The sequence below is a fragment of the Hemicordylus capensis genome, chromosome 9, assembly GCF_027244095.1.
Source record: "Hemicordylus capensis ecotype Gifberg chromosome 9, rHemCap1.1.pri, whole genome shotgun sequence".
Taxonomy (NCBI): Eukaryota; Metazoa; Chordata; class Lepidosauria; order Squamata; family Cordylidae; genus Hemicordylus; species Hemicordylus capensis.
Genome location: NC_069665.1, coordinates 4,237,982 through 4,254,718, shown reverse-complemented (window position 1 = coordinate 4,254,718; position 16,737 = coordinate 4,237,982). Strand labels below are relative to the sequence as shown.

The 16,737-nt window shown below is 53.6% G+C and overlaps 1 protein-coding gene and 1 long non-coding RNA gene across 8 annotated transcripts in view; one reads left to right on the top strand and one right to left on the bottom strand.

The window, feature by feature from the left end:
- The window catches only part of LOC128334164 (uncharacterized), a 45,107-nt gene extending 42,737 nt beyond the window's left edge, over window positions 1-2,370 (bottom strand). For 3 of the 4 annotated variants that reach the window (XR_008311200.1, XR_008311202.1, XR_008311204.1), the window contains exon 1: window positions 839-2,370. This is a non-coding gene — a long non-coding RNA (uncharacterized LOC128334164). Of the gene's footprint in view, window positions 1-472 lie in introns of all 4 variants that reach the window. The other variant, XR_008311205.1, reaches the window with a different exon arrangement.
- Window positions 622-14,944, top strand: LOC128334160 (nascent polypeptide-associated complex subunit alpha, muscle-specific form-like). 4 transcript variants are annotated; one of them, XM_053270492.1, is made up of 7 exons: window positions 623-830; window positions 6,460-7,011; window positions 8,892-9,575; window positions 10,193-10,318; window positions 10,560-12,049; window positions 12,359-13,603; window positions 14,387-14,944. In XM_053270492.1, the coding sequence occupies exons 2-5, from the start codon at window positions 7,005-7,007 to the stop codon at window positions 12,044-12,046; spliced, it is 2,304 nt and encodes a 767-aa protein (XP_053126467.1). In that variant the 5' UTR covers window positions 623-830; window positions 6,460-7,004; the 3' UTR covers window positions 12,047-12,049; window positions 12,359-13,603; window positions 14,387-14,944. The 4 variants fall into 4 exon arrangements, with proteins under 4 accessions (XP_053126465.1, XP_053126464.1, XP_053126467.1 ...); XM_053270491.1 differs by lacking the exon at window positions 623-830 and adding an exon at window positions 4,542-4,746; XM_053270490.1 differs by lacking the exon at window positions 6,460-7,011 and having other exon boundaries at window positions 622-830; window positions 10,563-12,049.
- Window positions 14,945-16,737: the final 1,793 nt, after the last annotated feature.

Here is a 16,737-nt window from a genome sequence, read left to right as displayed (position 1 = left end):
AAGGAATCTATGAGTCCTCTTAAAGCTCTCCTACCTATCTTGTCATATCTGAAAATATAACTGTACATCCTCTTTTTTTTTTTTAAAGAATCCAGCACTGCATATTTGTACCCATCATTTCCCCTCCTTTCTATTACCAGAATATGGTATTTTGATTCACAGGGGAAGTTGTCAGAGCAAAACACAAGACATGAACTCTAGCACTTTTTAATTTTATTTTAATTTTTGGTCTGTTGTTTTAATCACACTGGTTTTTTTCTTCAGGGTTAAAAAAAAAGTTAGAAGTCTATTATTTACAATTTATAAAACAACCCTCTGTTGGGTCCCATTTCCACCCATTTCATGCAGCCCCTTGATTTCACTGAACACAAACAACAGCCCCTGGAAAAGTTTCTAGATGCATATCTCTAGGGAAATCAGGAGAGCTCCTTCTAAAGAACAAACATTATAATCAGGAAAATCCAAAACTTACCTTTCCAAAAGGACAGGAACAAGGATGCCCAAGAAATAGCATCATCAAACTTCTTTCAGCTGCCTGCATACAAGGCTGAGAGGCAGGCAGGCAGGCAGGCAGGAAGGAAGTGGCTGGGCGTGGCAGAACGGGAATCGGGGGTTTTCTTATGGGAGGGTACTTTTACAATCAGTTGGAGGGTTTCTAGATTGTTTTGCCAATATGCTGTATTTAAATATAATGTATACTATGGTAAAAGAACCCATCCCTTACACGAATGTCACAAAATCAGTGTGTTTTTCTACTGCACTCGGACCATTCCAACATATACGCTTGGTGCAGTCGATAATGGGAAGACGTCCTGCAATTTTGAGTAGGGGTATGTACCTGTAGTTTCATTATGACAGAAGTCGTGCTGGGTTATATCTTCAGCAAGGAGGGACAGGGACGGGAGGCCGAGACTGCCTGGAAACCCTCCTGTAGCGCTGTGTGGATGGAAGCACATTGCTCTGCCTTTCACTCTACCACCACAGCACGTGCTCCGGCATAAAAGGCGCTGAAAGGCGACTCCGGCTCCTCCTCCCCTGCCTCGGCTGCTCCATGGGTTACGCTCCGGCTTTCTGCTTCAGCTCACACCCATCCGGCTGGCTGGGCCTGGTGGTCGTGACTCTGCTCCATACCTTCCATGCTGACGAGGGAGGGAGGGAGGGAGAAGGAGCCCCAGGAGGAGCAGCAGGCGCGCTGCGCCCCTGAGTCCCGCAGACTGAGCCATCAGCCACTTGCAGCAGAATCACTTGGGGGAGGCGGGGGAGCAAGCATGCCGATGATGGGCTCCGTTCTGGCAGAGGCGTAACTAGGGAAAACGGCGCCCGGGGCAAGCACTGAAATGGCGCCCCCCCGCGCCCCCCCCAACATACTACATTAGGTTTTTCCTCACAAGCGCCCGCCGTCACCAAGCCAGGCCACTGACTGGCCGCCAGGTGCCAGCAAAGCAATGGGGGGGGCACGGGCGGCGCGGAAGGGACCGCTCGTGAGGGAGGGGGCGCCGATGCGCTCCCTTGACTGCTGCAGCGCTGCTGCACGGAGCAGGAAACATTTGTATTAACAAAAAAAATTTAAAAAATTTAAAAAAAATTTTTTTTTGTCATGGTGGCTCCCCCCACGTGACCAGAAAAGATGGTGCCCGGGGCACGTGCCCCCCTGCCCCTCCTATAGTTACGCCTCTGCGTTCTGGCCATTTGAATGTCTACTGCAGACAGTGCAAACCTATTTTGGACTTGGAAGCCGCTTGTATTGTGCACACGCCACACAATCTTTCCCCCTCGAGATTGCCTTAAGCTTTACTCGCGCGACGGGCTTAGCAACTCCCAAGACCCGCATTCCTTTTTGTCTGCTGATGTCATTGGCGTTTCCCGGGTAATGAGCCGTGATGTCATAGGAGGGGGGAGCGCGAGCACGCGCATGGAGGCGTTGAGACTTTTGCAAGCGCCTGGGCGCAGTTGCTCTGGGAACCTAAGCTTGTGCTAAAAGCAGGTTGGCTGGAAGCCCCCGCTCCCACCGGTCTCAAATCCAAACAGGGAGGGAACCCTGGGGCTACGGGGTCCTGCTGGTCGCCATTTTCTCTCCTGCCCAATGCTGGCCCACAGAGCCCAATAACGCCGTGGCTTGAAAACCTCTCACTCCCCGTTTGCTTTCTTCTCGTCCCTCTCCCCGTCTTGTGTGTCTACCGCACCCCGAAGCTTCTCGGACTGAATAAAGGTTGACTCGCTCCCCGCTCCCCCCACACCTTTGTCCCGATTCTATGCCCCAAAGAGCAAGGGGCGCTGGCTGCCCCATGGCCCGTTCCCGACGCCAAAGGCGAGCTCCAAGTAACTTCAATATTTTGCACACCGGAAAGATCCGCTGCCGCCACCCTGTCTCTCTCCCCACTTCACCTAGCGCCTCGCGTCCCTCCTTGCCCCCACCCTCCCGTGTTCCCACCTCTCGACTCCTTCACACAAGCCGCGTTTCCCTTCCTTGCCCGATCCCCTCCCAGTCACGCTCTCTCCTCCCGCTCGCCCCCCGCCCGCCCCCCGCGCTCGATGCGAGGACAGCGAGAGTGCTGCAGCCTGCGGGCGCGGAAGCGACAGCTCGTGGGAGGGGGCGCCGACGCGCTCCCTTGCCCGAGAAATTTGTATTAAAAAAAAATTTTTTTTTAAATCTTTTGGGGATCGGCAGGGGTCATGGCGGCGCCCCCCCACGTGACCCACAAAGATGGCGCCTGGGGCACGTGCCCCCCTGCCCCCCCTATCGTTACGCCTCTGCATTTAATGGAGGGCTTCAAAGGCGGAAACAATCAGCAGCTGGAAGTGAGCCTGGAAAGGCCGTGACAGCCAGCTCTGACCTTTTACGATCAGAGTTATGGGATCCCCCTTCGGGGAGCGTTAAGATGGGCAGTTTGGCTCTCCGTCGCCCCACTCCCTCCTCCACCCCCCGAGCTCTGGTAGTTGAAAGCCAAGTCTTTTCTCTCCTTGAAGCCTTAACTTCAAATCTCAAAGGGCAGAGACAGGACTCAAGGTCCGGCAGTCTGCTCAGCCTCAGAGGTACTGCTGCTTTCCCTCTTCCGTCTGTTCCCTCTAAAGAGAGAGAGGGTTGGACTTGGACCTGGGAGAGCCGAGTTCGAATCCTGCTTCAGCCATGGAATTCACCAGGAGACTCTGGACAGGTCACCTATCTCTCAGCCGATTCTACCTCACTCACGGACTTGTTGTGGGGAGGAACAGAACCATGGACACTGCTCTGGACTCCTGGGAAGGACGAGCAGGATATCAATGTCAATCAACAAATGAAGGCAATGGGCAAGGTCCAACGAGAAGGCCAGATCAAGCCCAGCTTACACTCTCTCTGCACAATTCCTGTTCGGAAGTGACAAGCTGACCAGGTATCAGAGCAAAGGAGAAAGGAAGAGGTGCGTCCATGCAGACTGCCCATTCTGAAGCGATTCCTGGAGATTCCCCACCATGGGACATTCTTGTCCAATATTTTTCACCACATCAAGCCATTAAAACCTCCAAGGTTGCGTTCCACAGTCACCGAATCATTGATGCTGATTCCGGCTCCATCCTGGAGCGTTGGCAACCCCAGCACCCAGCAAGGAGCATAAGATTTAGCTGGGGGAGAGTAACTGGCCCTATCCACCCCCAGCACAGCACCTCCAGTGACTCTTGCTGGTGTCTATCTTGTGTGTGTGTGTGTGTGTGTGTGTTTTATTATTGTGATCCATTTGGGGACAGGGATCCATCCTGTTGATTTATTATTTCTCTGTGTAAAGTGCTCTGAGCCATTTTTGGAAGGGCGGTGTAGAAATAGAACGAATGAATGAATAAGAGAGGGATGGAAGAAAGGATTCCCAAGCATAAAACTAAGCACCTTTTTAAACACTGCGTTCAAATCCACTGCCTAATGCAGGAGCTCTCAAGAAGGCATCCCCAGATTTTGTGACGCTACAACTCCCTAGCTGCACTGGTTGGCCACAGCACCTGGGGGTGATGGGTGTTGTAGTCCAACAACATCTGGGGCACCAGGTTGGAAACCCCTGCACAAGTGTCTTTCAGATTGAACAAAACACACAGGAATGACTGGATGAATTAGTAAAGGAGGATTGTGGGGTAATGGAGAATAGTAATGGAGGGGTGGAATTGGGAAGAGCAGAGGATTAGTTTCTAATTTGCAGGATGGGGCCATCACTCAGCTTCCTAGGTTCCTATTTCTGGAGAAAGGTCCCAGGTTTCATTCCTGGAAGCATCTCCAGGTAGGACAGGGAAGGTTTCCCGCCTTGAAACCTTGGAAAGCTGCTGCCATTCAGTGAAGATGATACTGAGTTAGATGGACCAGTGGTAGCTTCCGATGTTCCTATCAGATCAAGGTTTGCCAACCTTGCATTCCCAGATGTCGTTCGACTACAATACCCATCACCCTCAGCCAGAATAGCTTCAGCCAAGGTTGAGAACCCCCAGATTAGATGAGGAATTGGAACGTCTGACCGGGCCGGATGCTTCTCGACTTCACTCACTCTAACCCATTAACAGGTGGCTGAAAAGTCCTTGCCAGTGGACTGTGCAGGAGCAGGATTTCACCCCATTTTCTCTTCCGCACCCCACTACCTTTGATTTGCCACGACCAAGAATATCTGCCGCAAAACAAACTAGACTCAGTCTTCAGGTTTTCATCTTCTATCATAAGCAGAAGTGCAGAAACCACCTGTCTTTATACACACATTTTTATGATGAATTAAAATGGATCATGAATGACCACAGGTATGAATTGTTTTTGAAATACAAACTGCAGTTGTAAAAGGGGGTGCGGGTGGGGAAACCCTATAAATGTGCAGACTCGACACAGGGGCGTAGCAAGGGCCCCAGGACAAAAGGTAAAGATGGGCCCCCTCCCCATCTTCTTCTTCAGAGAGGGGGGAGGGAGGGAGCAGTTGCTCAGCAGCCCGGAGGGGGGGCGGGGGGGGCTCCCTGATGGTACCAGGGACATTTTTCACCTCCTGTTCCCTGTTTGTGATGCCTCTGACTCCACATAAATATCAATCAATCAATCAATCAATCAATCAATCAATCTTGATTATGATCATAGACCAGTACAAAGTATAAGGCGATTTACAAGTATGGTTAGAGGTGTAGCACAGCAGGGAAACGCTTGACTGACAAGCAGAAGGTTGCCGGTTCGAATCCCCACTGGTACTATATCAGACAGCAGCCATCTAGGAAGATGCTGAAAGGCATCATCTCAGACTGCGTGGGAGGAGGCAATGGTCAGCCCCTCCTGTATTCTACCAAAGTGATAGAAATGCAACAGCAGATACTAGGTGATGAAGCGATAAAACTGTAGAAGTATAAAGATCATAAAAGCTATTATATTAATAAAACAGTCACTGCATAGTCACAAAGCTGTTAGGCTGGTGGAGCACATGTCTTTCATGAGGCTGAATATTACATGGTCACTAAATATTGATCTGTATCCCAAAGAAAGACTTGTGTTCTCTTCACTCTGGTGGGAAATAAGGTGGTGAAGAGCTCTTCATTCTTGTCCTCTACAATTACAATCCATTTAGCCACATGGTTTCCCCTGCCTCATTGGGGGGAGCCCCCGGATTGATCCACCCGGATTGACGTGGATTTCAAATGTGCTTTTTACTCTAGATTTTACTCCGGATTTTACTCTGGATCCAATCACATGGGAGGGTAGAGAAGGAGGGTATACAAATCTGTCCAATCAATCAATCAATAATGCAAATTAGTTGTCTGTAATCTGCAAAATCTGCAAATCAGGCCACCCGGATTTGGGAAGCTTGAATATGGTAACCCTAAGTGGTACAGTCCTTCAGTTCCACACTGCCAAGATCAGAAGGGAATCAACAAAGGAAGCAGCGCAGACAAAAGTGGGGTATTTTCTGGCTAAAGTGACTACAGCAGTCAACGACTTCTGTTTGAGAGACTTAGCTAGGTCACATGATCCCCACCTGTGTAGGTGGAGCACCCAGCCAAGGTAAGAGAGCCAGGTGCACTCCTGAACCAGGGTTGTGTGAATTCCAAAAGCTAGGTAGGAGAAGAGGGGAGTGGTCAGATCTAGCTGTAGAATCTCTTGGGCGCAAGTGGCTTCATGAGTGTTTGACCCACCTAACAGCAAGCCAGTTGGTGGGGGCTAGAGACAGGGTCTTCTCGGTCTTCTCAGTGGTCTTCTCGGTTGTGGCCCCTCGGTTTGGAATGCCCTCCTGGAAGAGCTTTGCCATGCTCACTCCCTCAGTGTTTTAAAAACAACAACCACGATAACATATCTTTTAAAAGATGCTTTTTAATGTCTTATCTGCTGCTTATAGCTTGGTAGGTCCTTTAATTTTTTAGTTCTTAGTTTTAGGCGGTTTATTAATAACTTTTAATGTGAAACTTTAAAAATTTGTCATTTTAAATATGGTTTTAGCTTGATCTTTTCACTTCTTCAATTTTATTAATCTTTGACTTTAGATTATATCTATTTTACTAACTGAGCCACCCCAAGCAGAAGTGTACTGGAGGGGTAGGGCACAAATATAATTGATTGATTGATGCCAAAGAGGAAAGCTGAGAGGATGGCTGGACTTCCATTCAAGCCCCAAAGAGACTTCCAGTGGCCAAACAGACTTGAAATGGACTCTGCGGAACTTGGGTCTGGTCTCCCCTTCTGAACGTCTAAGTGAAGAAGATGGATGGTTTGATGGATGGCTTGATATCGGTAGAGAGCCTGTGTGAAGATGGCCATGACATTATCTTGCATCATCACGACCCGCTTCCGACATTCTTCTGCCCCCCCCATCAGCTGCAGGTCGCCATAGGGACCGCGATAAACAATGACGCATCATCGGGCTTCAGTTGCCCACTCCCTAACCGACTTTCCAGTTTAGGAGTACGGACAGCAGGCTCCTCTCACTGGAGAGATTGCCTGGTCTGCTCTCGCCAGAGAGAACATCTTCTTGTCCTTCTTGTTGTTGTTTTAGTTGTCCAGTGGACTTCTTTAGACGTTGACAGTCATCATGGCAGGTAGGAAATGGTGCCATCCAGGAGGAAAAAGAAAGGGAAGGTTGTGAGTTGGTGTCGATTCCTGGAGACCACAAAGCCATGTGGTTTTCTTGGTAGAATAAAGGAGGGACTCGGTGGCAATTCATTTGGATGGATTGTGCCCCGTGTCTGCTCTTGGGTCACATTTCCCTTGCTTTCCTTTATCTGACTTTATACCACACCTTCCCTTTCCAGTTTGTTCTACCTTCTGTCCAAAGAGGTTATCCCCTTCCCCCAGCCTTCTTATATAGTTCATTCTTATCTGGAATCATCGATGGCCCCTTCCAAAGTCTTACAGGCACGAGGCAAGGAAGTCAACAATCTAGATTTTGCCAGTAGGGGTGACCATGCATAACAGAGGAGGTAGGGGGCAGTCTTTCCTCAAACAGGGATGCCCAGATGTTGTTCACTGCAACTCCCAGCATCCCCAGCTGCAATGGCTTTCGGCTAGGGATTCTGGGCATTGTAGTCAACAACATCTGGGAATCCCTGTTTGAGGGAGGCAATGGTCATTGAAAGGGAGGCTACAGCAAGGCCTGTTTGAAGTACTCCATTTCCATTCAGAAAGAGGAGCGGAGTGCCCTCTAACTCTAACAGGGAGGGGGCTCTTTCTGCTGAAAAGACCCACAAAATCAGTCCCTGCTTGAGTGACTGCAGGCTTTTCAAAGAGCTTCTTGCAATGGCCCCACAGGAAAACATCTGCCATGGTGCTTATGTGACATATGAAGGGCACAGAAGGGGTGAATCTCCAAGGCTTAATGGAGAAAGTGGACCTAGAACTAGAATCAGAAAGGTGGGGTGGGGGAGAAACTGGGGTAAGGGTTAATTCATGATGCAATAATTCATGCAGGACAGAAAGGACATCAGGGTTGAAAAAGGAAGATGAAAATTATTCAGAGTCATTAGTGAATGAATTACGTTTCTTGTCAGTCCTAATCAGAATCCTAATGAAGGGGAATGTAATAGGGGTGTGTTTGAACTAGTGTCCAGGACGGTGCCGAGTATCCAAAAGAATCGACTCCTGCTTGGGAGAGGCTTTCCATAGGCAGAATGGGTGCAAAGGGGTTCTTTCACTGGTTCTGCTTAATTTCCTCCCCGGTTCGCCTGGGAGGGCCTCTTTCCTCCCAGGGCTGCCCCTTCAGCTCAGGCTAACTGCCTCTCACTCTGGAATCCGATTCGAACCACAACATTCTCTGGCCTCCTGGAACCAAGAGTGCTCAGAGGGGAGCAGATTTCTCTGTGCTCTGCATCCCCCAGGTCCCAGGCAAAGTTCTTAGCATCTTCGCTTAAAGCAGGCCTGCTCAGCTTTGGCTCCCCAGCTCTTTTTGGACTACAACCCCCATAATCCCCAGCCAGCCACAGCGGCCAACAGCCAGGGATGATGGGAGCTGTAGGCCTACATCGACAGGAGGGCCAATGTTGAGCAGTTGGGGGAACCCCAGACCTTGGAGAGCGACTCTTTGCTGTTGCAGACCATAGCAGGGGAGAGACAAGTGCCCTGACTGTGGCAGCTGCATGCACATCATCCACCTCATCTGGCCTGCTCAAACTCAATGAGATGCAGGAGCCCCTCTGGAAGTCCTCCAGGACTAAGAGGCGGAGCGGGGCATGAGTGCCGCTAGTTCTCCACATCAGGGTTGTTGGGCTTCCTCACCTGAAGAGTGGGACAATACTCCGAGCGTCCCAGCAGGGAGGTGGGTGCCTCCTTCCAAGTGACTGAAGCCATGGGTTCAGAGGGAGGCCTCGGGGCAACTGGGTAGTTGCCTCTTCCCTTCCCATCAGCAAGGCATCAGTTGGGCCTCCTTTGCAGGGCTGTTGTAGGAATGACAGAAATCAAGGTGCCCCCTTCCTTTTTCTTACAGATGAGTCGACTGAAAAGAGGCCGTCTGCTGGCTCTGCCTGTACGAGCGCGAGCTCGGCCGGGGAAGGAGGCGGTTCGCCCAGCAGCTTCCTCGAGACACCGACGGCGACCATTGGTTCCACCTCCATGTGGTCCTCAGTCTCTGACCTCTCCCTTCAATCCATCGAAGGGAGGGACAGCAGGGACCACAGAGACCCAGCAGAGGGAGATCTGCGGAAGCCGCAACGGGAGCACCAGCGGCCTGGCTCGCCGGCGGCATCCCCCTACCATCTCCCCGGACCCTTCTTTGGGCCGCTGGCCCCCAGCCGTCCCACTGCGGGCCCCATGGCCCAATTCTTTGGCCATCCATCCTTTGGCCAGCTGCGACCTCCAGAGCCGGAAGAGTTCCCACCATTCTTGCATAGGGTGAGGGAGGCTCCTGGCTACAGACATGCCACGCTTGCCCCCATCCCTCCTGCGGAGACAACATCTCTGGCCCAGCTTGCCCCCATCCCTCCTGCTGCAAGAACATCTCTGGCCCAGCCGGCCAGGGCGGACCCGGCGCGCAAGAGGAATCGGGTCCTGCTGGCCCACCGGCTGCAATCAGAAGGCAGCAGCACCACCGCTGCCGCTGGGGGGTTCCGCCCAGCCCCACCGGATCAGCCCAGGAGCGGCAAGCCGACGGACATTCGCCGTGCGTCCAGAGGTGAGTGCTGATGCTGGGAAAGGGGCGTCCTGCCGCCTAGGGCTCCCTGTGTCCTTCCCACGTGTCAGGCGCCATCCTTCTCCTGAGGCCATGGGCTTCGCAATAGATTCTTCGGAGCCCTGATCTTCTCCAGGGAGGAAGAAGATCAAGAAGCATTCCCCGGCTCTTTGCCAAGAGGGCCAACAATTCTCCCCATAGACAGCTCTCTCACCACTGCCCCTCATCCCTGTAGCCATGGGGCTGCATTTCTAGAGTACGCCATCTGCTCCCACTCCACACAGGGGGGCACCTTTCCAGGCCTGGCCATAGGAACAGAGCATGCATTCTGAAACACAGCCCAGAGTTTTGGGAAATGTGCAAGAGCTGATCACTGGATGACTCAATGTCTGCCCTGATGTGCAGTGTTTGAAAGCTGTCTTCGGATGAGAATTCCTGCTGCCCTCACCCCTTAGCCCACCCATCCGTGACTGCTCGAGCCCCCTAAGGAGTCAGCCCTGCCACCTTCCCTCGCCCTCCCTCAGGACTGACATCCACCACCTCCCCTTACCACACGGCAGGGCTGGCTCTGGATCAGATCCTGACCCATCCCCTGGTCATCCTCCGTCCTTCTCTTTCAGTCTTGATTCCTGCCACTGAGCAGACACTGGCCATCCAAATCAAGGAGCCTGCAACTCAGAAGGCAGAAGGCTTCAGCACCGGTGCTGCACGAAGAATGAAGATCCCAGAGTTGGGACCACACAGAGGTGGGTGTGCACCATTGGGGGGGAAGGACAGTCCCGTGACTGGCCCCACCAGCCCTTCGAGAACCTTGTGCTTGAACAAGAGTTGAAGAGTGGAGGTCTGATGTGGGTTGGGGGGGAATGCCACTCCCTCAGCATCTGTGCCTTGGGATGGGGGAAAGCTGCCCACAAAGAATGAGCCAGATGAAGTTACAGACTTGCTCTGTCTTTCCCCCAAAAACTGACTTCTCTTCTTCCTTTCTAGCAGGGACCCAGGAGCGCCACCCACCATCTCCTCCGCAGCTGCAGGGCCGAGGCCTGGCCAAGGGAGGAACAGCCCCGCCCACTGGGGAGATCCAGCTTCCAAATCGGAAGAAGCTCCTTGTTCAGAAGCAGGAGTTGCTTCCGGAATTCCTCTTCCCGCCTCCTCCACCAGAGCCCACCAAAGTGCTCGCCAAGGGAACGGCTTCCCACCTGGTAGCCCCAGGAGACAAGGGCACCCAATGCACCAAGCCAAGGCTGCAGCTCTTTGACTTTTTGCCGCCCATCTCCTTGGCGCCCAAAAAGACCAAGGACCGCACATATGGGGAGTTGTTGGGCAGGAAACTCCCAGCAGAGAACAACGGAAAGAGGGCAAGGGCAGCAGGGGCAGAGAGCGTGCCAGCACCCAAGGTGCCACGGGGAAGCCCAAAGGCTGAGGGGGAGGCGAGATCGGGAGAGACGGCCAAAGCACCCCTGGAGCAGAAGGAAGGGAGAACCGCACAGAAGATCCCCACTTGCCATCTGGAGCTGGCCGTCCAACCCCATCAGCCCACCAAACCAGCAGGTAGCATGCCAGGCCAGAAGCTGCTGAGAATGCCTCAGGTCCTGCCAGGAAGGGGGAAAGCACGGCTGCTACCACCTGAAGCCAAAGCTGGGGACACCAAGAGGCAGAAAGTGGGGGCAGAGTCCAGTGGATCCGCCCAGGCTGTGCCCCCGACTCCGAGGAGCAGCCTGGCCAGAATGATGCGGGACTCCGTGCAGGTGTTCCATGCCCTGGGCCCCCCGGCAAAATCCAAGAGTGCAGAGGGACATCCCGGGCAGAGCGTGCCCCAAAAGACACCAGCGATGTCCATGGGAAGGCCACCATCGGGAAGCACAGCCGAGCCACCACCAAGGCCTTTGGCAGCCCTGCCAAGCAGACCAGCGGGGAAGGCACCGCCCAGCTCCATGGCCAGGCCAGCAGCCATGCCGATGGCCAACCTCCCCCCTAGCTCCCTGGCCCACCCACAATCAACGCCAGTGTGGAGGCCGCCGGGATCCCGTCCCTTCATGCTCCGGCCCTCCTCCCTGGCGCAGGCAAATAGCTTGCGGATGCACGGTCTTGCTGGGAGGACCTTTGGCCAGCCCCCGCCGGCCCCTCAACCACAGCCACAGCCTTGGGGTCCCACACCAACCCACCGACCCGTCCTCCCTGCCCACCAAGCCTCCACGGAGCATCCGGTCCTTCCACCTGGTCCCCAGCGCACGACAGCAGAGCAGGAGTTTAAGGGGGACACGTTCATCCCTTGGAGGACGCCCCCGGCCCACCTGGAAGTCTCCCGGCCCATGACGGAGGAGCAACGGCCCGTCCGGGAGCTGATGCGGCGGCGGGCTCAAAGAGCGAGGGAAGAGGCGGCTCAGTGGACATCAGCCGGCCGGAGGCAGTATTTCGTGGAGCGGGAGGAGGAAATGGACATCTCCCTTCAGTATGGCTACCCCTGGCGCCACTGAGAGGCAAGTCTCGTCTCTCGCTGGGTGTCCTCCTAAGCAGCAGGACTGGAGACGGCCTGCTGGGGAGAACTCTGACGGGCCCGTCTTCACCCTGTATATTACAGCTTCCCCCCTCCCATATGATCGCAAGTTATATCACTTCATTTATAAAATTGGTAAATCTTAACATTTTACGTGTTGTCTTCTGGTGTTGATAATTTTAAAATGATGTTGTTTTAACATTAGTACAGATTGGGTTGAGGTATAGAGGTTAAGGCTAGAGTTCTGCATCTTCATTGATCAGAATATTTCTTTCTTTTGTATTTTGCTTAGGTCCTTTTGCGAAGAGCCAGACAAGCTGCCCCCAAGAAAGAGAAGCAAGCCACACGGGATGCCCCTCCCCTTGGCCTCCTGCGGAGGGGAGGGAGTTTGTCCCAGCCACGCTCCGCAGGAGGCCCCAAAGGGACCTGATTGGCCCGTTCAGTTTGGGGGCCGGGGCTTGGGCCCTTGCTGGGTTCCCCCCCCCCCAGCTCTTCAGTTTGGGCTGAGCATCCGTGGAGGAAGGAGCTCTTCCATAGACCTTTTTCTTGGCCTGAACCGGAGCGGGCGGGGGGGGGCGGGGTGTGCCCGAGGATGGGAAGAGTGGTATATTTTGGTGGGTAGCATCGACCTGCCGAGCGGCGGCTTCCCCGGACATCGGCGGTCATTTTAGCGGCCTGAGGGGGCATCGGCCTGCGGCTGGAGTGCGGCGGCATCGGCCCCGGGGCGGCATCTTCGGGGCTTGGGGCCTTTGGTTTGTCCGGGTTGGGCATTCCTGGCCTGGGGCGTATTGGGCAGCCTAACTGGGCGGGACTGGTGGTTGCTCTGATTGGTGGCACCTATTTGGGGCCCTGCCGCTCCCTGCGTTTGGGTGGGGGTGTTGGTTGGCCTTGGGGTTACTGGCATTTTTTGTGACCTTCTTCTCTTCCGTTGGCTTCTTTGGGGGGTCGGAGTGGGGGTCTCTCAGGAGGGCAGCGAGTGGCTCTCTGGGCGCTCTTCTCTCCACGCCCGTCGTGTTCTTTTGCCCGTGGGGTTTTCGGGGTTGTTTTTGGTGGCATTGGGGGTTGGTGATTCTGGGCCCCTGCAATTCGCCCACATGCCTAGGAAAGCCAAGGAGAAAACCGGTGGTCAGCCTATCAGGGGGCCAAGCGGCCTGCACCTCCAGCTTCTTCCTCTGATGAGGATGATGGGGAGATGGTTCTAATTAGGGGCCTGATCAACAGAATGGAAGCTCTGGAGAAGGCCAAGGCTTCCATTCTGTTGGAAGCAAGGGGGCTGGCCCGTCTGGAGCGCCGAAGGAAGTTCCTCGACGCACGCGTGGTGCTGCTGGAACACAGTTACGAAAATCTCTCTCTGACAGGTTAGGAGCTCTTGAAAAGGGCGAGGGCCCGCCCGGCCCAGTGCTGCCTGCAGAGCCGGCTGATCCTGTGTTGCCAGTGCCTGGCGTTCCTGTTCCTGCGATGCCTTCTCCTGCGGTTCCGGAATCCCAGCTGCCATTGGATCAACCCCCTGTGGATCCATCTTTGCCTCCGTCCCCGGGTGAGCCTATTGCACCGACGCCACCCGGCGGCACCGGCCAGTGGCCCTCTGGACCCTGGCCGATGCCTGCCATGGGTGGATGGGGACCTGCCCCATTTGGGGCACCTTACACACAGCCTTGGGGCATGGGTCCTCCGTTGGGTTTTCCGGTGATCACTGCAGGGCTCCAAGGGGCGGCAGAGCAGGTGTGGCTGGGTAACAGGCCGGCTTTGGCCCCTGGAGGGGGCGGCACTGCAACTCCGCCGACAGCAATCTCAGGTGCAGGGGGGACCTCTGGGTTTTACCCCATGGGAATTTTGCCTTCCCCCCATGGTGCTATGGGTCTGCCCTTGGGTGACCATCTGCTCCCGGCTACCTGGGAGAAGATCCTCAAGGGCGAATATGTGGCTATATTTAGCCTTTTCTTTCGGGAACCGGCAGTCAAGCATAAGGAGGGAGAGTCGTGTAAGGAGCATGAAGCCGCGAAACGCAAGCCTTGCGGCGTTACCTGGATCTTGGGCCCTTTCCGGAGGGCTGCCTTTTTGTGCACGAGGACAAGGCAAACCCCTCACCCAGTATCAGTTCCTGGCAGTTACACAAAGGGCCTTGACTTTGGCCGGGGTTCCCTTGGAGGGACTTACACTGCACTCCTTACGGATTGGGGCTGCCACCACGGCTGCTCGCATGGGGCTGAGAGAGGACGTCGTTCAAAGGAGAGGGCGATGGAAGTCCTCGGTGGTGTGGCGCTACGTGTGCTGAATGGAAGGTGGCAGTGCCCACTCTGACCTTTTGTTTTCTTGGCAGGTGCTGGCGGATCGGCGGCTCCTGTTCGGGTCCTGGTTTGCGGCCATTCGTCGGTCTTTGGGGCCTTCAAGAGGGCCAGCTCCTCCCATTGGGGCGCCCAGTTGGGTTTTGGGAAGCGTGCTTCCGTTTCTTGGTTGGGTAGGAGGGGCATGTTATGGAGCCAGTTGCTCCCTGCCATTTGGGATGATTGAGCTAGGTTCCCTGGGCCTGATGTCATTGTGGTTCGCTTGGGGGGAAATGATTTGGGCGGGCGGGCTGGTCTCTCTCTTATTATTATTACTATTTCCCTGCCCCAGCTCTTCCGTTTGGGCCGAGCATCCCCCTCCCTCCCTTCCCTGGAGCAGAGCGGGTCTAGTGACTGGTCGCCCTTCTGGGGCCGAGTAGGAATTTTTGGCTCTCAACGCATTGGCCACTGTTGGGAGTTTTTTCGCCTACTCCGTTCTGCGTTGGGGGTTTGAGTTAGAATTAGGCTGGTCACATGGTTATTATGGGTTATTAAGGGTTATTATCGGTTATTATTGTTATTGGTGAATAAAGTTGTGGCCCTTTTCACCCAAACTATGTCTCTGTGTCTTTGGGGGGCTGGGGACAAGCCACGTTGCTCTGCAGCTGCCAGGGTCCTGGCCTCTGGATGGAGCTCTCCTTTTCAGTTCATTGGATAGCACCAGTTAGCACTCGTCCCTATGGATGAGGCCATCAGTGATTAACTAGCCAACTAATTGGATTGGCTTCTAAACAAAGCTCTTGTACATTTGTGGTAGTCTTTTTTTAATTCTTAAATTAAATTGACCAGAGAAAAACTGCATTTAATTTCAGATTACTTTACTCCACTGCTTCCCTTTATCTACTCCCCCCACCCCCCGCCCTCAGTTTGCCTTGAAGCAATCATTCAAAACTTTTTGGTAGAAAATATGCTGGACACCCACACGATATAGAAGCCAGAGAGATTCAGGTTAAATTTGATGCTCAGAATTGACAGGGTTGCCACTTTTCCGTTATCATACCTTTTCTTTGGACTTTACTTAGAAAGGACATATGGTCAGATCAGATAACTATGATGATAAGATGGTATTTTATTCGTGGATAATAAGTATATAGTAAGTTTGGAGATGCAGACTATTCTTTTGATTTTATACTATTCTTATTTTCTTTTTCCTTACTTTTTACTCTTTGCATTCTGAAAACCAATCCAATCTATTTTACAAAAAAGAGAGAGAGAAAGAAACTGTCATGCCCTGGATGGGGTTTTTTACCCCATTGGGGGGAGAGGTGGAGAGTTCAGGGGATGATGAGCCAGGGTGGGAGGTCCCTACAACCCAGACCTCCGGTGACCAGGCTCTGCCAGGACTCCCACAGCAGGACAACCAGAGCCAGAAGCCCCCACCAAGACCCAAGGATACAGCCCTTCCTTCACTCTCGGACTCGGGCGATTCCCCAGAGGATTGGTCAGCCCCATTCGAGGTCCCCAGCCCCACAAGAACTAGCACTGGGAAAACTGGGCAAGGTCCCTTCAAGCAACGGAGCTATCCCCAGGGGAGAGGAGGGGCCAATCCACTCTATCTGGGCAGCATTCAGAAGCGCTCCCCTTATGTTGCTTTAATAACCAGCTCTTCTAGGACCATGTTTGGGGCTAGCCAAGGTCCTGAAGCGTTTGCCCTCGGAGCTGTCCAATGGATAGCACTATAGCAATAGCACTTACATTTATATACCGCTCTATAGCTGGAAGCTCTCTAAGCGATTTACAATGATTTAGCATTTTGCCCCCCAACATTCTGGGTACTCATTTTACCGACCTCGGAAGGATGGAAGGCTGAGTCAACCTTGAGCCCCTGGTCAGGATCGAACTTGTAACCTTCTGGTTACAGGGAAGCAGTTTTACCACTGCGCCACCAGGGGCTGTTGAGGGGCTACCAGATGCACATTGTCTGTATCTGCTCATGCAACCATCAATAGCAAATTAAATACATCTAAGGAATCCCTGCCATGCCGGAGACCCCGCCTCAGGAGAGAAATTCCCTCCAGAGATGCCAATGGATTGGGGCCTGAGGGGACATTTATACCAATAAGCCAGGAGAGGGTCTGGGCCAGTGGGGTAAAAAGGGGGGCCAGGGAGATCGTGGAGGTTGCTGCGGTGGGTGAGAGCGCAGAAGGGAGAAGATCAAACCCACCCAGTGGAGAAGACAGGAGAGCTTGAGCAGAGGCAGAGAAGAGGCTGATATCACTCGAAGAGGGTCAAGCAGCCAAGAGAGGAGCTGGGGAAGCGATTCTCCTGGGCTGGGTCCCAGGAGGGGCTACCAGATGCACATTGTCTGTATCTGCTCGTGAAACCATCAATAGCAAATGAAATACAT

Coding starts and splice junctions, on each gene's coding strand:
- LOC128334160 (XM_053270489.1), top strand. CDS start 674: ATGCTGTATTTAAATATAATGTATACTATGGTAAAAGAACCCATCCCT. Junction 831..8,891: donor TCCTGCAATTTTGAGTAGGG/GTATGTACCTGT, acceptor TTTTTCTTACAG/ATGAGTCGACTGAAAAGAGG. Junction 9,576..10,192: donor CATTCGCCGTGCGTCCAGAG/GTGAGTGCTGAT, acceptor CTTCTCTTTCAG/TCTTGATTCCTGCCACTGAG.